Source organism: Biomphalaria glabrata, chromosome 4 (assembly GCF_947242115.1).
Source record: "Biomphalaria glabrata chromosome 4, xgBioGlab47.1, whole genome shotgun sequence".
Lineage (NCBI taxonomy): Eukaryota > Metazoa > Mollusca > Gastropoda > Planorbidae > Biomphalaria > Biomphalaria glabrata.
In genome coordinates, this window is record NC_074714.1 from 27,979,757 (window position 1) to 28,007,467 (window position 27,711).

Consider the following 27,711-nt stretch of genomic DNA (forward strand, 5'->3'; position numbering starts at 1 on the left):
AATTACGTCTTGGGTAAAACCTGAGGTGCTGTCAAGGGTCTAGATTTGTGGGGTAATTCCTGAGGCTCAGTCAAGGGTTTATATTTCTATTTACACATAAGCTTTTAAATGTGAAATATACAAATAAATCTATAATGGCATCTGTGACATATTACCCCCCCCACACCATTTAGCATTTGTATGGTAATAGAAATGCTCATATGTATTAAAAATATTTAAATATACACAAGATACCATACATGAATTATAAAAAAATGGTTGAGGTAACATATGACAATGCTCTGAAAAATAAAACCAACCTGGAGATAGCAATAAAAAATGTAAATGCAGTGTCAGGTATATGAGAACAAAATTATTGATGACTTAGAACACCTGTTTCACTATTCAAGTGGTTATGAAAATGAGACAATATCAAAAGTTGTACAAAACATAATACTTGAATAAATTAAATCTTGAATTGAATGAGTTACTTCTCTTCATGGTGCTTCATGATAAAATTAAAATATGACATTATAACTCATTTGGTTAGTACTAATGTGAAAATGTGTACATGGAAAAATATATTGCATATGAAAAATTGACATAGAAAAAATTGATGCATACATGGCAATCTTCTGAATAATGATACTAAATGTAATACAAATCTTAATATGTGTGAAGCAATGAAGAATTTCAATTATAAGTCATGTATCTGTACTATTATAATAGGATATATGCAATAATAATATACCTGAAATAAAATACCTGAAATAAAATGCTCATGATTTAAAAATTAAAATGTCTGATGCATGTCATATGCAAAGATGCTGAAACATAATAAACAAAGTATCTTGAATGAGTGACCTTCCTCAGTGAGTTGCTTGGTGCTGTAAAAAAAAAATAGAACATAATCTGATATAGAACTCCTGTGAAAAATGAGTAGACAAATTAATTAATTAATTAAATATAACTGGATAATGTTCTTCCTTGACGAGTATGAATGATAATGGATCAAGTGACACTAAATATGGTATAGTACATATATAAAATGTAAGTGTGAAGTTCAGAACCCTTCTGAGTTGCCGTCATGGATGTGTGTACGCTTTTTCTAAACTTGAAGGAAAGGTCTTTCAGTTTATGAAGCTGTTGTCTCCATGTCTTATTGATCTCACAGATAATGTCTGATTGAACCGCGTTTGAGTTTGGGGAAAATAAGAACTGTCCGAAACCAAAACTCAATTTTCTGGTTGATGAACGTTGACGCTGTAGAACAATGGTAGCAGAATGCTTTGCGTTAGAATGTTCGATAGAGCAATGACTGAACATGTCTGAGTTCAATCGGTCAATACAGCAATGTTGAAGAAGTTCATTTGTTCCTTTCTGAAGAAAGGTTGCCCCTTGAGTGGACGGAGGATGAAACGTGGTGTTGTCAATGTTATTGCTTTCTGAGTTTCTTTCAAATTGCAGTACTGGAAATGTCTCAGAAACACTGGTAAAGAAATCTGCATGGTCTGTAAACACTTTATCGTTCTTCACTGTTTGTAGTGCTATGTCATTCAGAGTGATGACCTTGGGAATGTCAATGTGATTTGATGCTGCTATGTCCTCCAGAGTGATGACCTTTGGACTGTCAATTTGATTTTATGCTGGTAATGAAACATCTATCTCAGGAATGGGCGTTGATGATGTTTCTTCTTCTTCCTCAGGAATAGTTGCTAAGCTTGTAAAATGTTCAACTTCTGCTTTGATGTCTTCATTATCTGTTTCATGGTAATGTTCAAACATATGAACATGAAATACTCTGGTAACCTTGTTGACATTGATTTCATAAAGCAGGTTGGAAATCTTTCTGGTGATGGTAAATGGACCTTGCCATTTGTAGAATAGCTTGTTACTCCAATCTGGTAACAGTAAATTGACTTGATCTCCTTGAGCAAAATATCTTGATTTCATGTGTTCATGTAATATTCTTTGACTTCCAATGTTCATGGTTGTAATGGCTTCTTGAGTTGACTCACATTCTTTCAAATAAGGAATACTTGTATGAGTGGTAGAGTCAAGTTGAAAAGTTTTTCTTTTGTCTAGTATAGTCAAAGTTGATTGAGTATAAGTTTCTTTAGTTTCTGCTTCTGGTTCTTGAGACTTGTCTTGATTGTAGCAAGAATTTTCAATGAATACCATAGTATTGGTAGATAATGATGCAGATGCAGTCTTAATCAAGTCTTGATGTATGAAGTCATCATCAGTGGTTAGGGATGGGAAAGTACTTGGTAGGGATGGGCTTGTATTGTCAGGTAGGGATGGACATGTAGTGGGTAGGGATGGACATGTAGTAGGCAGTGATGTCCCTGTAGATTTACTTGAGTCATGATGCATAGATTCATTGTTGTCAATTCTGGCTTTGTAGTCTGGTTCATTCTTTGTTTTAGTTATGTTGCTTTTCTTTTGAGTTTGTTTCTTCTCACAATAATCATGTTGACAATGTGAACAATTATTAATGTATTTCTTGACATCTTTGGTCAAGTTAGGCCAATAATATTCTTTGGCTATTCTCTTCTTAGTACTTGTTACACTCATATGTATGGTTTCATAAAACTCATGCTTGGCTTTGATTATTTGTTGTCTGTACTTCTGTGGTACATATATTTGTTCAATTACATTGTACTTGCGGAAAATATACTTCTTGAGAAATCCATCTTCGAGATATGCTGTACGCTTTCTTAATTGAGCTTTCTGATATATTCTTGTTAATGTTGCATCATTCTTTTGTTCAGCTTTGAATTCGGTATTTTTCAATTTTAATAATTCTCGTTTTAGTTCTTCTTGCCGTCTTTTGTCATCTTCTCTGTCTATCTCAGCTAATTTATTATCAAACCATCTTTCTCGTTCATGTGAAGGAATATTGAGTTTTTCTGCTAAAGCTATGGCTTCACCTATTATGTCTGTTGTTAAAGTCATGTTACAATGTACTTTTGCTTATATTCTTTTTCTTCCTGTCAATGAACCCATTCATCTGGTTTAGGTACTTTTTTTTCTTTAGCTATGTCAAATAATTCTAACCATCTTTGTGTTCTTGTCTTTGGAGACATGTTGAAAAATATACCAACTTGGAATGTAGAAATATAGTAACGTTTTGAATATAACAAATCAATGTTAGTTATGCCGTAACTGGCTATGAAGTATAACTTTGTTTTACAGTAGAAGTACTACTGGAGTCGTAAGCTTCGATATATAGATCTATTGAGCCGAGTACTTTTTTTTCTGGTTTAACAGTTGGTTAAATCTGGTCTTCTGTTTACTTTGTGCCAGACAAATGATTATTTACTGGTCTTCTTTATAATGACTATAATGCCAGTTATTTGCTTTACTGGTCTTTTATATTGCCAGTTATTTGCTTTACTGGTCTTTTTTATAATGCCAGTTATTTGATTTACTGGTCTTTTAATAATGCCAGTTATTATGTATATTGGTCTTATTCCTTTTGCCAATTACATATAATAATAGATTTCATGAGTTAGACGTAACTCTAACGAAAATCTGTATAAAAGAATTATCGATAACCAACTGACCTGTTAAACACAGAAATTCTGTCCTCCGTTAAATAAGAATGAAGTTCCTTTGAAGAGTTTAGAAATTGGTCCTAGATCTTGAATAAATTTCGTTAGAAGTTGTCCATAAACTTTTATTAGTCGGAGAGTGCCAGATTGTCACAACACACACATGTCACAACGTGTGTTGTGGTGCCGGGGATTTCACTTGAATTAAAATAGTTGAATAAATGACGATCTAGGATTCACAATAAAAGATTCTTTGCTAAAACACAACTCTAGAACTTTATTTAAATATAAAACGTAAGTACAGCTTATGTACAAGTTACAGATCAACAAGTATAAATAACATTACAAAGGCTTTAAATCAGAGCTCTTAGAAACGTGACTATCTACTATGGAATTCTTTCATCGACTGGCGTTCTTTTTCCCTCGTCAATTCTCTGGCGCTAACTCTTTAAAAAAAATGTCTTTATTTATTTTCAAATCAACCAATAGATTTGCAACATCATAATTACGTCTTGGGTAAAACCTGAGGTGCTGTCAAGGGTCTAGATTTGTGGGGTAATTCCTGAGGCTCAGTCAAGGGTTTATATTTCTATTTACACATAAGCTTTTAAATGTGAAATATACAAATAAATCTATAATGGCATCTGTGACAATCCCATTCATTTAACAAAGTTATCGCTCTTTTCGTTTTTAATAGATAAGAATGTATCGACTTCGGGTAAACCCATTTTTCGCAAAACTAATTTTATTTTCGTAGCGAAAGAGTAATAACGTGAAAGGATCATTAGCTAAGTTTACATACATCTAAATCCAATCCACTACATTAGTAAACACTAACTTATACCCGCAGGCCGCGGGTAATGCCAGGCTAGTATATATATATATATATTAGGGGTGCAGCGGATAGTCGCTCCGGATCCGGCTTCTGCCGAATATTCGGCATTTTTTCACTATTCGGCAATATTCGGCTCCGGTCGAATATCACTACCGGATAATAAACTGGATAGTAAAAACTACAGTGTAGTACCTATATTTCTATTAATATTGTTAGGCGCCTCCGCGCTAAGTCTTTTCCAAATACGCCAAACGGAAGTAACACTTAAATATCAAAACAACACAGGCGAAAGGCAAACAATATAAAGGTAGTCGACGCTGATAAACGATGTCCAACAAGAAGTTTAAACTAAATCTCCACGTCAATAAAAAATATACTAATATTCATAAAGTCAATAATGTCAGTTCTGAAATACATTAACGTTTTTGTTTCAACTAAAAGAATTTGCTTTTAAAACTACGACTATGCACCAAATATCTTTTAGTACAATAACAAGGCGTGTTAATCTGAATATAAATAAAACTTTACATTATAAATTTGCATTACATACGTAGCAGCGAGGTCTGGCACATTTTAAAAGCTTGTCTTGACCTTTGAATGGTCTAGTAAACATGTAATATTCCTTAACTATGTCACGCTGATAATCTGTCTCCAGAGGTAGAGATGAGCAACCCCCATCTCCTTTTGTTTGTTTAGTCCATAACATTGAGTTCACAGATAGACAGCTGACCATATTAAGTTTGAGTTTAAGTTTTTGGCACATCGGCACAATTTACTGTCTAGAGGTCACATCTTATGAGGGAACTGAGTTTGTTTACTTGGAGAAAATTTTTTTATTAGGGGCTGGACTACATGCCGTACATCTATAAAGTTTATCTGGTATGAGTTTGTTTATTATGAGGTAGGTTGTCAATCAAGGGTCTGGACCACAAGCCACACCTTTTATACTTTTGACCGGGTATAAGTTTGTTTACTTTGAGTTTAGTCTCAATTAGGGGACTGGACTACAAGCCAAACCTCTACACTGTTACCAAGATTGCTAACTTGGAGATAAATGTCAATTATGAGGTTGGACATAAAACACACACCTGCAAGTGTGAATTTTTGCAACCCTAAAACCAAGAGTATATTATTAATAATTATTATATTTAATAGCTTAGTAAGTTAGGAACTAATTTTAATGTAGATACAAATAGAAAGGATCTGTGTATATTAGCATAGAAGACACTGACCAGAGGTTTCTTTAAAGGGAGGGCCATTCTTAACGCAGAATGGATTACCGCAAATTGTTAAGACATATTGACACTGTCAATGAGGTCACTAGATAATAACACTAAGTTTCTTTACTTGGAGAGAAATTTCAATAAGGGCGCTGAACACACCCCTACAAGTATTTTGTTACACAAGCCACGGGTATAAAAGTGGCTTGTAAGGGCCTTTAGTAAATTGGACAGTAATAATAATGGCTGGTATATAGTCATCACTTATATGGCATTACTTTAATGTCAAAACAATGGACAACTCTAAAGCAGTTTGCCATGCGTGTAAAATAGTACTGTCACGTGGTAAACAGGCAAATCTTACTCTTGTGTTATGTGTGTTTTGATTGAATAACAATATTCTTAATAATAATTTAAGAGTGTCAAGTAACTCCTCGTTTCTAGATCTAGACTTAGATCTAGATCTTGACTTAGATCTGGATCTAGACTTAGATCTTGAATCTAGATTTAGATCTAGAACTGGGTCTAGATCTAGGTCTAGTTTGTATGACAAATGACAATGGAGATATAATTTTTTATTTGCGAGGGGAAAGTCTTGTCAAGTCATTTGTGCACAACTGTAGCTAGATCACTAACTAAAGTAGGTCAAGAATTTTTTAGAGTTGCCAATTTATCTAATTATGTAAGAAGAATAAATCTTTTTTAGTTTATCTTTATTATATGTAATATGTTATTACGGTTAATAATTATTATTTAAAAAATGTAAGTGTACGCTAAATGAATATATGGAGATGGTGTGGCTGAGGGTTAAAGCACTTACCGTGTTCGAATTCTGGTGAAGACTCTAGGTTAGTAGCTTCAGGGGCCGAATTCCGCGTGTGCGTTTTCACAAAATGTTATTGTAACCTTGTTAAATTTTGTTTTTGTATTTGAAGATTATGGTTTAGTGTTTTATGTATAATTGCTACTTTACTTTTAAGTCTTCTATTCTGAAGGCTTTCTAGCTTTAGTGATTTTACTAAAGGTGTTACTCTAATCAAATAAGTGTGAGCTTGCGCTCCCAGAGCTATTTTTATATTGTATTTTTGTTATTACTTCTTCTATAGGTTAGATCTATTTTTATATATTCTTTTATTTTTTATAGGCTAGTGCCAGAATTAGTATTTGTACTTCTGCGTATGGGTTAGGGTGGGGTAATATATATATAGTTAATCCCATGCTGTTTCTTGGACAGTTGACCAGTGTACAGTCGGTACAGTATCTCTGTCTGTGTGGCATGTGATGATCTTTGTGATCTTGCATGTAATTGTTTTCAATATTCTGTAACTGAGACTGCCTGTAAGTTATAGATATATTTTATTTTTTCATTTAACATTGTTTTAGGAGCTCCCCCTTAACAAAATCATAGTCAGTGTTATGTATCAGTTTTGTTTGTATCATAAACAATTTTAGTTTTTCATTTAACTTGTGAGTGAGGACAAGTGGCCATCTTGTCTTGGGTATGTCGTTAGCAGTAGCAGTCGTTTCGAACAGTTCTAAGTAGAATAACAAGTCCTCGTTGTCTGTCATGCATTTTAGGTTTTTGTCTAACTGTTTATTCTGTTGGGGGTTGTCGTTAACTGTCATGTCTTTCTTATCAATTTCATGTTGTCTTGCTAGTTGTTTGTCCTCCATCTCTCTTATATGTCTTCTCTCCTCCGCTTCCCTTGTCAGTCTATCTAAGTCAATTTTCTGTTGGGCCTCTATAAATTTCTTTAACGTTTTGCCCTTAAACCCCAACATCTGAGCCTGGGCTACTATCTCCTCAAATGGACGAGGTATAAACTCTGACATTTTCCTAGAGCAGTGTCCTTTATTACAATATTACCTCACAAAATGATATACATACAAAAACAATTAACGCAAAATTAAATAATACTAATACCTCTGCTCCTACTTATGTTGTTCAACTGGTACTCCAACAGGTTAAAGACAATAGTCCAAGGTTATCCAATAATGTGATTTCTCTTAGTCTATTTCAGGTAGATAATCCAACTGGTAATCCCAACATGGCTTTATACCTACGCGCGGTACCGGTACTTGGAATGTATCACAAAAGTTAAATTCATATAAGTATTATATCCAGCAGTAGCTTCTTCAGTATAGTCCAAATAGAATGACCAGAACTCAGTCCTGACATTTCTCCCCCCTCTAATTTTTGTCTGTTTCTTGTTTCATTTAAAACAGACAAACTTCCAATAAAGAGATTTTCCAAACGTACATATATCAACATGCAAACAAAAGTAATCTTGGTACTAAAACATAGCCTACAGTTTGTAAAAAAAAAACCACAAAAAAAACGATGTATCCACATGAAATGTCAATACTATACACAACCTGCTAGGCAATAATAATTATATGTATATATATATCAACATGTAAACAAAAAAAATAGTCAGTGAACAAGCATATTTTCCGAAATGTAAATGTTATATACAACATACTAAGCAATTATAATTATATTTATATATATATATATATATATCAACATGTAAACAAAAAATAGTGTGCAAACATATATTCTACCTTTTGTAAAAGGCAATTAATTACATATCCCCAATCCTAGCAAACAAATAATTGAAATGAATAAATATTAAATGTCAGTTATCTGTTATCAATGTCATGTTGGTCTATTCTGTTAGTCTAGATAGAAAGTCAGCAATTACATTTAGATTGCACTTTAGATGTTCTACATTAAAGTTAAATGATTGTAATAATAGAGCCCAACGACAAATTCTATTATTCCCATATGTTGCGCTCTTCAAAAAGGCCAGTGGTCTATGGTCACACTGAATTGTGAATTTAGCGCCATATAAATATCTGGACAAGCGTTGCACCCCCAAAACAATGGCAAGGCATTCTCTCTCTATTACTGAATACCGTTGTTCTCTGGGCAACAGTTTTCTGCTCAAGAACTTAACAGGATGGAATATTCCTTTTACTTCCTGCAAAAGGCAACATGATATGGCTATGTCCGATGCGTCTGTTTGCACAATAAAGGTCTATTAACGTCTGGTAATTTCAGTATAGGATCCCGTGTCATGCACATTTGAATTTTTCTTAATGCCCGGTCACATTCTGGAGTCCAATTGACCCTCGTCGGTGTCCCTTTTTTTAACAATCCAGTAATTGGAAATACTATTTCCGCGAACGCTGGAATAAATCTGCTATAAAAATTAGCAATACCTAGCAAACATCGAACCTCTTTTTTCGTTTTTGGTGCTTTTATATTTAATACCTTGTCTCTGTTATTGGGTTCTTGGTATATGTTTCCTTCACCTACAATATTACCCAAGAAAGTTATTTTGCTACGAAAGCCTACTTCAGCCCAAGAGTTCTTAGACTGTATTGATCAATTTAGAGATGCCACGAAAGGCTCCACACATATTGTAAAGGGAAGTAACAAAGTAACTAGTAACGATATCCCATATGTAGCTTTTGGTGCCACTGGTCAATCTAACAGTCGTCGCCCGAATAATATAAACACAGAGGGTACACAAGTGATATGCTATAGATGTGGAAAGGGCGGACACATTGCTCGATGGTGTCGGGTAAAGATAAATGAGAATAGAGGTCCAACACAGCAATGACTAAGAGTATTACCAGAAAGGGGGCAATAAGTGGGGTTGTTTGCATGTCACACTGATACATTTGATTCTACAGATTATAAAGATAAATCAGTTGGTGGATTGAAAATAGTTGAGAGATTTTTAGGAGATCGAAGGGTATCTGTCCTACGAGATACAGGGGCGAGCATAATTGGGGTCCGAGAAAGTTTGATAGAAGAAAGTCAGAAGATAGATGGGTTTTTCACTTTAAAATTAATAGATGGACAAACTTTTCAGTATCCACTTGCTTGGATAGACATTGATACTCCATTTTTAAAAGGAATCTTTGTAGCGGCCATGTTCAAGGACCCAATAGCAGATATTATTATTGGAAATGTTGATCAGGGTATTTTTATATGGGAATGCTGTTACTAGGGCAATGGCGAAAGCAGAAGACAATAGGGTCAAATCGGAAGATAATGACAGGATTGGTTTAAGTAAGTGGATGGAATTGGACAGTGATTTTAGAGAGGATCAAAGAAATGATAGTTCGTTAGTTAGATTATGGGAAAAGGCGAAAGCAGGAACGGTCGAAGATAAGAAAAAGGGATTGGTATCATTTATAGTGGAAGAAGGTCTACTTTACAAAGAATTTGAGAGAAAAGATACCCCTGGGGTAATAGAACGACAACTTGTAATCCCTACGAATAGACGTGAACTAATATTAGAAATAACACACTCTACACCTTTAGCTGGACATATGTCTATAAATAGAACCAGGTATCGGGTATATTCGCATTTATTTTGGCCTGGGGTAGATAAAGATATAAAAACATACATTAAATGTTTTGACCTTTGTCAAAGAGGTAGACACCCAGGAAAAGCTGGAAAGGTAGAACTAGGGCGCATGAATATTATTTCCACTCCATTTGCTAAAGTTGCTATTGATATCATAGGACCACTCCAAATGACAGATCGGAAGAATAGATTCATTTTAACGTTGGTTGATTTGGCAACAAGATGGCCGGAAGCTGTACCACTACCTAATACAACAACACCAGTAGTAATAGAAGCTCTAAGGGCTATTTTTACTAGAATAGGATTCCCGGAACAGATACTCTCTGATAATGGATCTCAGTTCAGATCCGAATTATACAAAGAAATATGTCAGTTTTTTTAAATAAAGATTGTTAAATCAACACCATTTCACGCCATGTCAAATGGGGGCGTAGAACGCTTTAACGGGACTTTGAAGTGCATGCTGAGAAAGACGGCCGAAGCAGAACCTAAGAATTGGGATAGAGTTATAAATGCACTTCTTTTTGCGTACAGAGAGGTACCAAATGAGTCTACTAACATTTCTCCTTATGAAATGTTGTATGGAAGGAAAGTCAGGGGGCCTATGTCAATTCTAAAAGATGTTTTTACTAATCAACAGGTAGAACCAGAAATAAAGAATGTGTTTGACTATTTATTAGACCTAAAAAGTATGCTGGCTGTGGCTTGTCAAATAGCTCAGAATAATAGCTCAAAACGTAAGGAAAATTATAAAAGGTATTATAATAGAAAGAAAAAGATATTCAAACAGGTGATTCTGTGCTTTTACTGAAACTACAGAGACAGAATAAGTTAGCCTTGCACTGGGAGGGGCCTTATAAAGTAGAAAAAAGAATTAACAAGTTTAATGTAAAAATAAAGAAAGGCAATCGAGTAAAAATTCTTCATGTTAACAGATTAGTAAAATATCATGAAAAAAAACAACACGGAATGTACGACTATATATATCGAAAAAGTCCAACTGTCCTGGACTGGGAACAAAAAACACACTGCCTTATCATGAGTTACAGTATGTTCAAGAAAGCATCTCACCAAATAAAAACAACCCAAAACAATAACAGTTTTGAAATCAACAACCTGAATTGCCCCCCTTCTCCTCTACACTAAACTGGAGACCCAGGCTGACCAGAACTCAGTCCTGACAATATACATGGTGCGCACTAGACACTGTTCCACACGACCGTGGAAAATAGGAGGGAGGAAATAGAGACATGACGGTGAATGCTGGCTTAATTTGAAAACAACAAACTAGATCTAAGAGAATCCGACATCCTGTGGTTTGTGTGTTTTTTGTTTTATTAAATCATTATCAATGTTATTCTTCCTCTGTTGAGTGCTTTCCTGTACTTTACAACAATATAGTGGTTTGGATTTGGATATATATATATATATATATATATATATATTTGTCAAACTAAGATAATGTTCCTTTGAAGTTCGCCACGAAAATAAAAGTAATTTCGTGAAAATGGGTTTACCCAATAAGACGATGCATCTATATCTATTAAAAACCAAAGGAGCACGAGATGAATAAAATATAAAGTACAATAAATACCCGATTTGTTAAATAAATGGGATTCTAAAGTACGTCAGTACTTCTAAATTCGCAGACATAAGGAACAAATTTATGTAAAAATGCTTTTGAAACACAAATTTGAAGGTTAATTTTATTAAATAATGAAATCAATAGACTATATTCCCCAATTTTCATGTGTCAAAGTAAAAAACTATCTGTGCAAAGTGTAATTCTTAAAATTAGATCTAGATATAAATCCTTTTGATCTTTTCTCATGTCAACATGTTAAACATGGCCTAGATTTATAAGATACTATACTTTCATTGAATTGGTAAACTTTTTTTTTGAGGGTCTTAAGTTTGTTTTTGGGCTACAATACATACACTACGGTACCAGTTAGTACCCAAGGAACATTTATGCCAAGTTTTATCAAAATTGGTCAAACGGTTTTGATTTCTATTAGGCACATACATACATACATACGTCCTACATTCTACTTTATAGTATAGATTGTTGGGTTGTTGTTAGGTAGTTGAGTGTAAATGATGTTGATTACTCTGGTTATGTGAGATGGTATTCACGAGCTCGTTAATAACAACCAATCTCCAACAGAAAAAAAACAGTGTAGTACGAAATAATACAGCCTTTAAATATATAAAAGTTTATTCTAGAAAATACATGCACAGTCTACGTCGTCTCTATTTGCTACAATCGGTCTTCTTGTCGTCTTTATATCCGTTCATCTTTTCAAACCTATTTCCGTTCTAACTTTTAAATGTCCCGTTGCGTTATTAAGGAAAAATACAATTGGTGTCAGCTCAACGAAATAAAAGAATGACAAATCTGAGAAAGCTAGACAAACTGAGCTACAAATATTGAAGGAGCTCCGAACCAGCTGAAAATTGTCTGGGCCAAAGAAAAGATGAAAGCACGTCTTCAGCGAGATGATGAAGGGGAAAATCCCGAGACCTACTTGTTTGACGATGATCCAGATAATGGCGAGCTCCTGAACACCTGTTACGAGAACGAAATGAACAAACAACCTTGCAGGATTCGATTGACAAACTGAAGCCAGATCGAACATTTGAAATACAGAAGTCTAACATTATTTAACAACGAAGCCTTACTTATTCAAGAATGTTGCTGTACTGGAAGTTACAAGGAATGCGTTGGTGGTGTAGGTGCTGTCTGTGTAAATGATGATAAGTCCTACCATTATGACTGTCAAGAAGAGAAATGTGACAATTGCTGAGACAGTAGAAGAAAGAGAAGTCTGATATGCGACTGAAACATTCACTGTAGGTGCTATGAGTACCACAACGAGCCTTACTGATCAAGAACAACGTTGTGCCTGTCTCCAACACTGTCTATATATGCTGTGCGTACGTGAGAAAGCTATGTTCACGCGGAAAATTGATTTAGTACCGAAACCTTTAGAAAGTTGTATAATTTATTTGTTTTAAAAAAAGCTCTACATTACTTCTTCTAGTACATCTTACCTCGACACCTTTCTTTAAGCCTGCACCTATACTGGTTTTGCCATCCGCCTGAGTAGGTAGCGAGTCAATCAGATCAAATCGATCTTTCTCTGATTTTATCTGGATAAGAAAGTATAAAAAGAGAAAAATTGTCAAAGGATAATGCATTTACATACAAACTCAGAGGCGGCCCCCAACAGGTTCTTCCATGAGTCCGTGTTATGGAGTGTGTGAGTTCGTTTCTATGGTGATGGGGAGGAAAAGTTAACGATCGTTTTGTGGCTATGCAGTGTGAATGAAACAAAATAAGCGGCATTGTCGAAAGCTGTTTTGGGTAGGCCAGACGACTCCAGATTGCCAGAGTAAAAAACGTGTTAGCGGCCTCAGTAAGGCTAGTTCAAACCTCCCGCAGGACAACGGGGGACGGGAGCTGACAGGGTGTGAAACAGGACCATCGATAAATCCGAACGGCAGTCCAGTGCGCAAACTGCATGACCAGGCAGGGTTTATACCCTGCTCAGTGCCATCCTCCGTCGTCCATCAAGAAGTTAATAATTTTTAACTTAGAAGGAACATTCGAAAAATTTAAAAGAGAAAAAACAAAATTTTTTACAACGGTAAATGAATCTTTGAAACATCATTACTTTTAACCATCAAAATTAAATCACATTTTGAATATTCCTTGCAAATAGGCCGATCCGACAGGGATCCGACCCCGACGGGGGCCGCCTCTGAGTTTGTGTGATAACACAAACTCTCTTTGTAACCTTGTTTTTCTAGTGAGTTAGATTTTGTGGACCGGCTATCTGAGAACCAAAGTGGCTTTAGAGCCTGTACATCTGACATGATATTTCAAATGTCATTTTATATTATTAATAAAGTCTACTACATTTCTATTATTTAATTTTAAGTTAAATGTGTTTATATTGTAACTATTGTTCACAAAGAAGTTATTAAAGCTTTTTAGTTGTCTACCAGCAGTTTTGTGCTACAAATCAATTAATGTTAACAATTTGGTGTCAGAAGGAGAAAAAAGCAGAATTTATCAACATATCAACTTGAAAAGTGAACGAATTTTTTAAACGTTTTGTTGAGAAGAATAGTTAAACTAAGAATAATCAACATATTGGACTCAGGAGAAACAAAGAAAGACACGTTAATTTATGACACTTGTGATAATATGTTTACAGTGCGTCGTTGTTTGTTGTGAATGTTTTATGAGAAAGTAGGATGTGACGTAATATAAACAAAGATAGTCTTCTATGTCTACTTGTATAAACAAAATGTCTCTGTTATTATTATTGTTATTATTAATTAATGTCTACAATATTTTATTTCTATATGTTGTGACAAGTCAAAAACTCGCTGTCAGAGTCACTCAGATTTATCACAGCATTAATTATTATTTTTCATTATTTATTTATTTTATTTTAATTATTTCCCCATCCTACCCCTAAATTCTTCACCCGCACCACCTTTTCCCCTCCAGGCTAGACTTAGTTGACCACCTTAGAGATAGCTAAGGCGCGTCCTGTCATTTATCTGCCCTTGATCGGGGAAAGGTAAACACACAATCTCTTTTGTCTTACCCGCCGGATGTCTGAAGGACGGTCGCGGTTGACACCACCTTGGTTGGAATGCAAACCAATCTTTCTCCCCCCTCCCTTCTCCCACGTTTCTCTTTGATCTAGGAGATCAATAGAGTCAACACGCCTCGTGACGGTCCAAGGTGCGACTCTTGTCGGACTTCACCCACGTGTAAGATAATTCTAAGCCTAGGACATTTCCTGTTTCCGCCCACATTATCCAGGCCTATATAAAGTAGATCCAAATCAAATCAGACTCTCTTATTTTCCCATTCGAGCTGAGCAATCGAGTCTGGACTACTTCATACATTCTTTCTCCTAGAGGAATACCTGGTGGTAAGCCGAACTTAATCACAAGTTCCATCTTAATTACTTTTGTGCTATTTCCACTGGATATTATCATGTGTAGTTTATTATTTCATTTATATTTAATTAGTGCATTGTGTATTTCTCACTGTCGTAAGTAGAAAACATGAACATGGCTAATGTATATTTTATGTATTACATTAATCTATTAATGCTACGTTGCTCAATTGATCATTAATGAAACCATGTATATATTTGTACATCCATTTTATTTCCTTTATCTCGGCTGATCGCCTTGATAATTTTACTAGCGCACTGATACTGCATCTAGAAAAGAGATATGAATTATTCCCCCCCTTGTATTGAATTATCTCCCCTGTAGTCATTTCACTCTAACGAGAGTTGCGCCGCTTGAACGGACACCCTCTCCATTTAAGCGCGCTCCATTGTTCTCGACCGACGGTCGTATGTAAACAAACCGTCTTGGTCGCTGACCACCGCCCATTTCACCCCCCCCCTCTTTCTCTATCCACCAATGTTGTTTATTTGAGATTATTCTTTCCCCTCATGGGTACATTTTTATATTATTATTTTCCCTTTTATGTACATTTTATATTGCTACTATCAGCCATCTGTTTTCCAAATCCCATTTGTCATCATCTCCTCATTGTGTTCTAAAGCAATTTTACCAATCTGACGAATGCACCTCAGTCGAGGGCATCGATAAGATGTATGAGAGACATGTCCTAACTTGTCTTTATTTATCCGCAGCCTCCCTCAGGTGTCTGCCTATGTGCTGAGTGCTATTCAGCACTGCACTTTCCTACTGAGATCTACCCAACTATTTGATATCGAGAATCACCTACTATCTTTGTGCTTAGTGCTATTCAGCCCTGCACTTGCCTATTTGCTGTATAGTGTCTACTCGACACTACTCACCTATTTGCTATTTGCTGTATAGTGTCTACTCGACACTACTCACCTATTTGCTATTTGCTGTATAGTGTCTACTCGACACTACTCACCTATTTGCTATTTGCTGTATAGTGTCTACTCGACACTACTCACCTATTTGCTATTTGCTGTATAGTGTCTACTCGACACTACTCACCTATTTGCTATTTGCTGTATAGTGTCTACTCGACACTACTCACCTATTTGCTATTTGCTGTATAGTGTCTACTCGACACTACTCACCTATTTGCTATTTGCTGTATAGTGTCTACTCGACACTACTCACCTATTTGCTATTTGCTGTTCAGTGTCTACTCAACACTACTCAACTCTACTACTTGGCGCTATCGGCCTTGCCCGCCTATTCGACAGCCCACCTGTCAACTTATTAGGTGCGACGTCCCTATAGACCCAGATCTGTGCGAGACGTCATAGCTACGCCAAACCCTCTGCAACTCAATGGACTTATCCTGTCAACTACGCTGCCCACGGCAGATCAGCTCTGCCCGCAATAACCTTGTGCCCACGGTAGCCGGCCACCCGCCCTGCTGTGCCCACTACAGATATCAGAACTTTGGATTGAGACTCCACAAGAACTGAATCACCGGCGTCTCTCTATCCGCTAGAGCGCCACCTCCAGCGGCAGAACCTCAAGCCAGGACACAGCCAGCTGCGACATCAACAGGAAAACCAGCTAAGTCAGAGGACAAAGTGACATACTCTCTCATTAAGTGCAAGAGTGATGATTAAACGTAGTATTCACTAGAGATAGATGCAAACCCTCCCCCTTTTTATTCTCATATGTAAATATTTATGTAAATAAATATTCTTCATTTTTAACTTTGTATCTATCTTTCATTGCTTGTCTCGTTGCGTGTCTGCTTCCAATTTATATGCTGACGGGTTGGGGTGTGATAGCTTTAAAAATAATCATCCCCCAGACATTAAACGCGCCAAACACACGTCACATTTCCCCACCTGTCACATATGTGACAACAGAACAACACGTAAGAATATCTATATTTGCTGTCAAAGAAATTATCAACAAATAGTGTTTAAGTAAAAGAAAGAATAAAATTACATGAACGTTTATCTCAATTATTGATATATATATATATATATATATATATATATATATATATATATATATATATATATATATATATATATATATATATCGTCACTATACGTGTACTAGTTCGTCTCCGAGAAAGAAAATTATTCACTATTATTCACTATAATGTTATATATTTATAATGTGACCTAGTAAGTCAAACTATATAGTGCCAGAAGACGTTATTTGGAAAGAGAATTAAGGAAGAAACGTATAAAAAGGTTGTCTTTTCTGATAGTCTTCCAGAAAAAAAGCAAGTTATCTGCGTGCAAGTGTATAACTTAGGTATGGCCAACCTTTTGTTTCCTTGCGCCAAATTTTTAAACTCAAATGCAGATGTGTCACACAAGCTTGAAAATGGTAATTTGGAAATATTTGACAGTTTTATTACGCAGAAAAAATAACAAAACTATTTAGTATGCATACAAGTGGAATGTAATTTAAAGCAACAATTAATAAGCAGTGTTTCATATTACAGAAATGAACTATAAGACATGGACACACAACTGGTACACTTTACAAAAGGGAAAAGTTGTATTTGTTGAGACTATAAATGAGAGATTGGCCCTTTACAAAATAATTACATCACTTCGATAATCATTCAATAACATCTGTTAGGCCAGGTTTATATTTAACTTGGCCTTCATCTTCTCTATCCTTTTTTCTGTTGGACCGTTGGGGCACCACGCAAAATCTGTCACCGTCTTTCCCTATTCCTCTCTGTCCTTTGCATTTTATACAATTTTATTCACTGACAAGCCTGTCAATTCTTTAATGTTGTCTTCCCATCGCTTTCTCTGACTTCCTCTTCATCTTCTTACTAGTGATATAGTGAAGGAACTAGTTGAGCCACGGATGGACGGAAAGATTTTTATCATGGGACAAAAAGCCCAAGTACCTCGAGGTCATCCTTGATCAAAAACTGACTATATGCGATCGTACTCAAGACAGCCTCCGAGAGGCTGAATATCGTATAGAAGCTAGCTGAAACTAAGTGGGATGCGAGAATGGATGTGTTTAGAACGCTATACATGGGTGCAGTTCGATCTCACTTGAATTACAGTCTTCAGTTTGGGCGTCGCAAACGTCTCCAACGAGTTGTTCAGAATCGAGCCATCAGACTGATTTGTGGTACATTTCTTACAACCCCGATAGCCGCCAACGAAATCATGGCGAACGTGCCGCCGTTGAAGTAGCGCAGAGAGCGAGCCGTCCTACAAGTTCACGATAGATATAGGCGGCTGGAGGAGGGATACCCACTCAGAAGTCTGGTCGACAACTGAGGGGGTAGGAGACGTCTAAAAAATCAGCCCTGCTTCATGCATGCGGGCTAGTCAGAGAGAGGAATCTGCTGGTGGCTGCTCTTCCCCGTCCGGTCCCTTTCCCCTCGAAAAAAAGCTTTCGCATTCCGACGGTTCTATTCTAAAGAGTCTCCTTGACCATACATGGCTACTACAAGCGGTCAAAGAAACCATAGCATCGTATCCGGTAGGAGTGTCAACTAACTACACAGACGGATATGCGCAGACGCTCTATGGGATTGTGAGAGTTGGGTATTGAGCGGCGGTACAACTCTCTGGCGATTCCGAAGAAGTGAAGAGCTGAAGGGACCCTGACATGGGAAAAGCAGCATCGATGCTGAATTGGAATTTGAACTTAATGGGGTATAGAAAGTCAGAAATGGATCTGCGACACCTGAACGACGTAGTCATTTTTGCTAATCCGATCCGCTGCCCTAGATGCCCTTGAAAGGCAGCATGCAGTTGCAGAAGGATGGAAGTGTTCCTCGCGGTCGTGGAACATCTTCTACAGCTCGATGTAAATAGTTTTATCCAATGGGTACCAGCCCTTTGTTGTCTGGTCAGTCACGAGATGGCTGACATTTTAGCGAAATCCGCGTCGCAAATGGTAACCCTACATGATGAACCGTGCACTTACGAAAGTGTACGATGACTAGCCGACACCCGATTGTTGGCACTTTGGTACGCTTCCAATAAAGGCCTAGATTATTGACAAGGTTGTGGGATCTCTTTTACAACTCCGCACAGTGCAATAAGGATACTATCACACTCCTTTAGGCACTCCCAAGGGAGTCTTGTTTCGCTACCCGTTTGGTCAATAATGGATTGTTCCGCCTTTTCAGCCTCCACCATGGATCGTCGCGGTGCGGACGACGAAAATGCTGCCAGAATCCACGGGCTTTGTTGGAGCCATCCCAGGATTTCAACCATTTTTTATGTATCCACTCTCGTATTAATGTCGTAGCTTGGTTAAACGTACTTGAGGCCTCGAAAGTGGGCACGCCCAGCGATCCTTCTCGTACTAGAGCATCAGCCGCCTTATTGCCCCCACGCCGCAGTGCGAGGGCACTGTTACGTTCCTTTCTAAGATAAGACTCTTTGAACAATACATTAACACTAAAACAACAACGTCATTGTTTATAACTCCTTTAATTTCCATGAACACTAAAACACCATTTCGTTTCTATTTCTCCATTTTGGTTCTCCTCTCCTTTCAACACGCATTCGCACCATTTCACATTTACACTAACATGCGCACGTAACACCCCCCCTTTTTCAACAAGTTCGATGTACATCGAACGTAAAAAATACAAATTACTGAATACATTATCAGACTATTCCAAGCTTAAAAAATTCTAAATTCTCTGTAACATACAGAACCATAATGTAATAACCAAACAAAATCATACACAATGTCATTGTTAATACCAAATCAATTCTACAATAAAATAACAATTATATTCATCACAATAATAACTGTTAATATGAGCAGTTGAAACAAACTTCTGTTAACACATATCTATCAAAGATCTGCTAAATAAAATTGTATCACATTTCATTCATACAACTCCCCACTCATAATTTCATGCCTGTACAAAACACCCTCATTCCAGCCGCAATCAAATAGTTCACAAACAAAGCCCACCTTGCTCAATGCTTATTGTAACAAACAAAGCTAACCTTGCTCCATGCATATTGTACCCCCCAACAATACGACTCACAACACTCCTAATACCATAGATTTAACCCAATGCTATTTAACTCTTAGTATCATCAGGCCTATAGAATGATTCTAGTTTTGACGTTTCTTTTTATGTATTTCTACCACACCATTTCGATAATTTTCTTACAAATGTAATTTTAATAGAATAATTATAATCAAACAAAATAACACAAAAATAAATACATTGTGCAAAATCTAGGTATCTGCTTTCCACTACTTATACTCTTTACATTACCTATGTAGTAGCCGTAACCTACATGAATATGTAACAACAATATCCAATTCATTACACATATATTTATTAATTGTAGAATAGAACATGAATTAATGTCCATCATTCCCACCTTTTATAATCCTATCTATATAATTCTAACAATATTGAAATGCCATCCTTTCCGCTTCCCTCCCTTGCAATAATGACCCATTGTGATCCTACTACCGAATTATCTAGCTGTACTGTTTTCCAGCCTGCTATGATGTCCCATTGTGATCCCACTACAGCATGGTCTAGCTGTACTGTTTTCTATACTGCTACTATCTCTCTCTTTTCTCGTATACACCTCTTAACTATTGTACCTTAATTCCTTAACTCTGCTTAACTGTTGACACTGTCTTCTAGTATGCCCCCTTCTCCCACAATTAAAGCATAAGATGTATGGATTTGTACGTCTGAATGTGGGTTTCAATTGCTTTCCCTGTACCCCTGATTGCCTTACTTTTTTATTTTGATTTGGACCCATTCCAATTGCATTGCTTTCTACCTTATCTGTTTATTCTTTCTTCTCGTACTCTCTGCTACCCCTGTCATCTGATATATGGGATCTTATGTCTTCTTCCACATCCCCATTTCAACATCGAGTAGACTTTATCCCATAATATTTCTTCCAATTCTCAATCTCCCTTACTGAACATATTTTCACCCCATGAATGTTCCCAATAATTAAATCTATCTCACACTGATCTACAACACAAGCTTCCACTGTCCCCTTAAAATACGGTGTGTCTATACTAACTTTGGCAATCGGTAATTGTACAATATTCCCCCCATTAAACATAACACACTTCCTAGATTCGCCTGTATATTCATGGTCTTCCACTAAATTCTTATTCACTCCCATAATAGTGCTCCCTGTATCCCCGATGGTCTTGGCTGCCTTGTTCCCTACGAATGTCTGAAAAACCTCCAATGTTCCAATATCAGATGACAATGATAAACCTTGCTCTATTCCACCTTTCTCCCAGTCCTTTCTTTCCTGTCTGTTTCCTTGATATCTTCCGTTGCGGCTATCATATTGTCTTTCCTATGTACCACGTCTATTATGCCTATCCTGTGTTTCCTTTGTTCTGTGAAAGCTATTCTGTGTCTCACTTGTTCTGTTAAAAGCAACTATTTCTTCTATATCACTGCCTCTTGATAATTTCTTGTCGGGTTGTGCCACTTTATAAGCCCTTATCATGTCTTTTGTGGATTTCGGTTTCCTCTCCAACAGAAATATTTTTAATTCCTTCTGACACTCGTAAATCATTTTGTCCAGAATGAGAAATGTCTTAAGACTGTCAAAGTTTTTTTTTCTACCTCAGCGGTTTCTATCCAGTTATCAAAATGGCTGCTCATTCTGTCCAGGAAAGTCTGCGAGTCATCCTCTGGTTCTAATTCACAATTAACAAACTGTTGTCGATAGAAAGCCTCTGTTTTTACGAAAGTTCGAAGTAGTTGTTCTTTCACAACACTATAGTTACCCTAGTTCATACATATTTTTGACGGCACCTCCGCTGTAAATGATCTAGACAATAAGAATGTCCATTTGTCTTCAGGGTATTCCAGTTCTCTCATTTCTATTTCGAACCTTTTCAGGAAAATGTCAATGTCCATTTTATCTTCGTTGAATATCAAACCTTTATATTTCGCCAGTTTATTCCCTGTAGTGTCACTCTTTCTTTTATCACTCTCTTTTCCTTGGTCTGTTTTCAACTTTTTCTCATTCAATTGCTATCTTTTCGTTTTCTCTTTTTTTTTCCTTCATAGCTAACTTTTCTCTTTCTCTTTTGTCCTCCATGTCTAATCTATCCTTTTGTTTTCTCTTTCCATTGCTAATCTCTCCCTCTCCATCAACCTTTCTTGTACGTATTTTCTTAGTTCCGCCCCTTCAAGCTCCAATAACCTCCCTTCTTCTTTCAACGCTGCTACCTCAGCCTTGTCCGCCATTCTCTATTACTACTAATCTAACTAATATGTAGGAACATCGAAATTTCGATTACAAGATGCTCTTGATAAACTCAATAATTGGTCCAAGACTGGGGCATGTCCATTAACACAAAAAAGACAACATATACCATATTCTCACTGTCAACAAAACAACAAACAATAAAATTAACATTAGATAAGGAAGCTTTAGAAAAAAATGACAGCCCTACTTATCTTGGAGTCACCTATGACCCGAGACTAACCTGGAAAAACCAAATAGATAAAACACAGAGTAAAGGCATCCAGAGACTATCCCTCTTGAAAAAATTAGCTGGCACAGATTGGGGAGCAAATCACAACATCCTGAAAAAGACCTATTCCAGTTATGTAAGACCTGTACTAGAATATGGTGCCACAGCATGGGGCTCAGCAGCCCAAACCAACCTTAGAAAAATAGACAAGGTTCAAAATATTGGTCTAAGGATAATGACAGGAGCAATCAAAACAACACCCATAAGAGCTATGGAGGAAACCGCTGCCCTGATCTCTCTGGATGAAAAAAGAGAAATAAAAATCCTTTCCCAATTCACAAAATTGGAAACCTTGGAGAGGCACCCACTCAGAACAAAAATCCACAAAACTGGCACAAAAAACCGTCTCAAAAGGACCAATTTCATACAGGAATCTCTAAACCTAAAAAAAAACCACCAACTTGAAAAAATTACTCTGGAATCCTCGATACACTATAATGAATCTCCACCCTGGGACGAAAGCCCTCTTCCTACTATAAGGGACCATATTGAAAACATAAAAAGAAAATCTGATTACAGACCAACAGAGCTCAAGGAAATAGTGAACTGTTTTCTACATACCAATTACCCTAGCAATCAGTGGATCAGAGTTTACACGGATGGCTCATCCCATAAAGCCACCACAATGGAGGAGCTGGAATACTTATCGAATGGCCAGATGGAGGAAAACTAGAAAAATCCTTTGCAACTGGAGAGCTCTCTGACAGTCACAGAGCAGAAAGGGAAGCACTAGCACTAGCTGCTACCATGCTAGCAAATCATCCAAGTTCCCCTCACAGTCAGATTGTCTTTCTAACAGACGCAAAAACAACCCTCCAAAGCCTCCAAAACTCTGATTCCCCTTATATTAAAAACCTCAGAACAGCACTCACAAAGCTCAACCACAACAGCAAAAAAACTGTCATTCAATGGATACCAGCTCACATACAACTAGCAGGAAATGAGAAGGCTGACACACTCGCCAAGAGTGGGAGAACAAACTCACAAGTAAACTCTGCTCTCTATCCAGAAGAAATGAAGAAATTAATTGTAGATAAAATAAATGAGAAATGGACGAGCTCCCATCCAAATCACAAGAAAGATGATGCTTACTATAAGCTATCCCGACAAGACCAACGTCTAATCTTTCGACTCAGGACCGGACACAACAGAATGCGACAACACATGTTCCGGAAGCTCAAAATTGGAACCAGTGAAATCTGCCCACGTGGAGTATCACCAGAAAATGCCGACCACGTCCTCCAAAACTGCTCTCTCTACCAAGAGGCCCGTATAAGACATTGGCCCCAAATCACCCCAATAGAAAGAAAACTGTATGGAGAGCTCCCTGATTTGGAAACCACTGCGCAGTTTATCTCATGTATTGGTCTAGTCATATGAACACTCCAACATAACAATGAGAACGATGAAGAAGAAGAAGAAGACTACTAATCGAATTGAATACTATCCTGTCTCTAGATCTAGACTTTAATATTTCTACTGTCTGTTGACAGGAGATTCACTGTGTATAAAGGAATATGTAGGTTTTACCTTTACGTTGGGCGCCACTTGTTACGTTCCTTCCTAAGATAAGACTCTTTGAACAGTACATTAACACTAAAACAACAACGTCATCGTTTATAACTCATTTAATTTCCATGAACACTAAAACACTATTTCGTTTCTATTTCTCCATTTTGGTTCTCCTCTCCTTTCAACACGCATTCGCACCATTTCACATTTACACTAACATGCGCACGTACCAGGCACCCACCGCATAAAGATAAAAGCTCCAATTAATAGGAGGCTGTTATTTGCGGCGCCTAATGCCTCTTCTACCAAAAGGGCCTCCCCCCCTTCCCAAGCCAGCCATGGCTTGGAGGGAGGAGCTAGAATCGGTACCCATTACAACATAAGTCGCAACGGTTTCATTTTTAAGGAATAATGCCGTGATAATCGCCGTGAGTTCAGCGTCAAAGCTTTATGCGGCGAGGCCGCATGCGCCTGACAGCTTGTCTGGGTCGAGGTCCGGGTAACATATAAAGGCCTCACACCCGGCTCTCGAGGGGTCCTTAAGTACGGACCCATCGGTGTAGCAGAGGATGGCATCCGATGAATACGTTTTTATTGTGTTTGATGCCATCTTTTTTGAGTATGTCCCGGTGTATGTGTTTTCTAGTGCCCCTTCTCCAGTCCCGCTAGTGTAAGGTTTATGGGAGGGCTGGGCAGACGTTTCCATGGAGGGCAGGTACTTATGCGGATTGGTACCGGTCGGTGGAGAGTCCAGCTTACACATTCAAATTACACGCGATGTGCATGAATGACTTCCATCGTATCCGGTTTTTCTCTCTTCACAAGAATTTGGGTGAAGAGCCCTAGATCTCTTCTTTTATGGCACTCCAGGGCTACAAGTAGTGAGGTTAATAAAAAACGAATATTCACATTTGAGTAGAGTAACACCTTTAGTAAAATCACTCAATTTAGAAAGCCTTCAGGATAGAAGACTTAAGAGTAAATTAGCAATTATACATAGAACACTGAATCATAATCTTCAAATACAAAAACAAAATTTAATACAATACTTAGAATGACACAAAGATAAAAGCACATTCCTCGTTCGATATGCTAGGACAAATTTGTACAAATGCTCTTTCTTCTCTAGCGCTAAAAGAGCATGATATGGGTTGCCTGAGTTGGGTTGCATGACTAAATGCGTGACACGTAGGACGTAATTATCTCCTTTTTTTGAAGTAACGTCTGTATTTTATAAGATAAGAAGATAAAATAAGATTGGCGAGAGGCAATGATTTTTCCCATTCTCAAGAAGGCCCAGATTGCGTGGGAAGTTATTGACTCATTTCTTTGACGCCCAACCTTTGGAAGAAGGCGGAACGCATGTTCAGCAGAAGGCTCGTATGGTTCCTAGAGAGGAAAGGTCTATTGCTCCTGAACAGGACGGGTTCAGGCAGAACCGAAATGCGATCGATCAGATCATGCAGAAGGTGGCGGACGGCTTTCAATTTGGCAACATTAATCGACCTGAACATTCGACGCTTGCGGTTTTCATAGTTCTTAAGCAGGCCTATGACAAAGTATAAATGTCAGGTTTGTTCTTAAAGCTCATTTGTAAGCCTCCATGCACTAGGGCTCCGTACTGGGATTAATCCCTTACAGCACTATCCAGGTATCTGGCAGTGTTTTGTAGGGTCTGCCTGTATTCGTATAGAGAAAGACCCCCGCATGCACCAGCTCTGTGTCAAGACTAGTCGTATTTTTTAATGTGTTTCTGAGCACTCTCCATTCGTAGAGGATGTGCCCCACGGTGTCGTCTTCAGCGTGGGAGTGTCGACATCTGGGATCGGGATTCTTTCGGATCCTAGCGAAGTAGGCTTCTATCGGACAGTGTCTCGTGCGGAATCGTGCGAAGATTGCCTGCTCCTTTCTGTCTAGTTGCCACCATTCATTTTTTCTGTTTGGGCGTTTGAGAACTTTCCAGACTTCCCGTCCCGTGCTACAAAGGTCCCAGCTGTTGTACCTTTAGGAATTGATCCATTCACAAATTCTCACTTTTGCACTCTTGTATGTTTGCGGCTCCTCTGGTGAGCCTAAAAGCGTTCCTATCTTCACCCTCTCGTTTCCTCTGATTCCACAGTGTTATTGAATCCATTGCATCACCATATGTACCTGATGTTTCTTTTCGAGGCGCTTCACGCACGCAATGTTTTTTGCCAGTTGTGTAGGCAATGTCTCTGGGCTCTCGAGAGCTTGCAGGCAGGAAAGTAAGTCTATAAAGAGAGTTACATTGGCCGGTGCCGCAGTTCCTTCTTCTATACGTATTTCAATAGTATTGAAGGAATTGCCATATCCCACTTTTTAGGTTTATCATCCACTACTTTAGATAATGCTTTCTTTAGTGTACCATTGAAACGTTCACAAATACCATTGCTCTGTGGATGGTAAGGGGTTATTAACCTTTGCTGAATCCCAAACATGTTCAAGAATGTTGTAGTCAGCTGACAGTTGAATTGAGTGCCCCTATCTGATAATATTTTTTTGGGAAATCCAAATCTTGTAAATAACTTATATAATGATTGTACTATGTCTCTGGCTTCAATTCTAATGAGTGGAATAGCCTCTGGCCATCTTGAGCACACGTCTATCACAGTTCGAATATAACAGTGACCCCTATTCAACTCTACTGGCATTGGTCCAATCAAATCAATCGCTATTTTACTAAATGGTCTATCTGGTATATCCACCCTTTGTAATGGTGCTTTTATTTTTCTTGTCCCTTTTATTTGACATAGTTTGCAAGAAGTCACATAGTTTTTTTTTATGTCCTTAGTGATAGTTAATTTCTCTTTCTCTCTTTCTTTTTCCATGGCTAACTTTTCCTTTTCTATGACTACCTTCTCTTTCTCTATTTCCTTTTCCATGGCTAACTTTTCTTTCTCTCTTTCCTTTTCCATGGCTAACTTCTCTTTCTCTATTTTCTTTTCCATGGATAAATTCTCTTTATCTCGTTCTTTTTTTATGGTTAACTTCTCTTTCTCTATTTCCTTTTCCTTGAGTAGTTTTTCCCTTTCTATTAATCTTTCTTGTATATATTTTCTCAGCTCTGCTCCATCTAATTTCAATAGTCTCACTACTTCTTTCAAAGCAACTATCTCAGCTTTATCCTCCATGTGTAAATTTTTAAAATATCTAAATATAATGTAATGAAACAAACGTTTAGTGTCATTTGAATACAAATATGTATCTAAATCCCGGAATACTCTTCTTCCTGCTGGTATAGCTTCCAATACTAGTGTATATTCTCCGCTGGTGATATGTGTCTTTTATTGTTTGTCTGTATGCCGTAGTCAGTGTATAACCGTTGGTCCTAAATGGCACTGTTCTCCACCGTAGTCAAAAGTCACTATTGTTACCCACAGCGGTCCAAAACATTGTACAAAGTTCCATCAAGTTTGAATGTTAAAGGCTAGTGTTGAAAATTATGACTAGCTAGAATAATGAACATGTACTTCAGCAGCCACTGACATGATTTTTTTTTATTGACAATAAATTCATAACACATGTAAATATAGTGGGTAATCCCCGACGCTTTCAGATTGGTGAATGTAGAGAATTATCCTTAATAATAATTACAAATTATAAATCTAGATTTAAATGTTAAGCCAATTGATTTATTCAGCAATAATGCTTTTTAGTTAAGTTTCAACCAAAGGTTTATGTTTACCCAT

The 27,711-nt window shown here is 37.2% G+C and overlaps 1 protein-coding gene across 1 annotated transcript in view; it reads right to left on the bottom strand.

The window, feature by feature from the left end:
• Positions 1–27,711, bottom strand: part of LOC106059535 (calcium-activated chloride channel regulator 3A-1-like) — a 376,089-nt gene that overhangs the window by 126,961 nt on the left and 221,417 nt on the right. Inside the window, exon 9 of the mRNA XM_056025932.1 lies at positions 13,031–13,129. Within this exon, the coding sequence (XP_055881907.1) occupies positions 13,031–13,129 (99 nt within the window). The remainder of the gene's footprint in view (positions 1–13,030; positions 13,130–27,711) is intronic.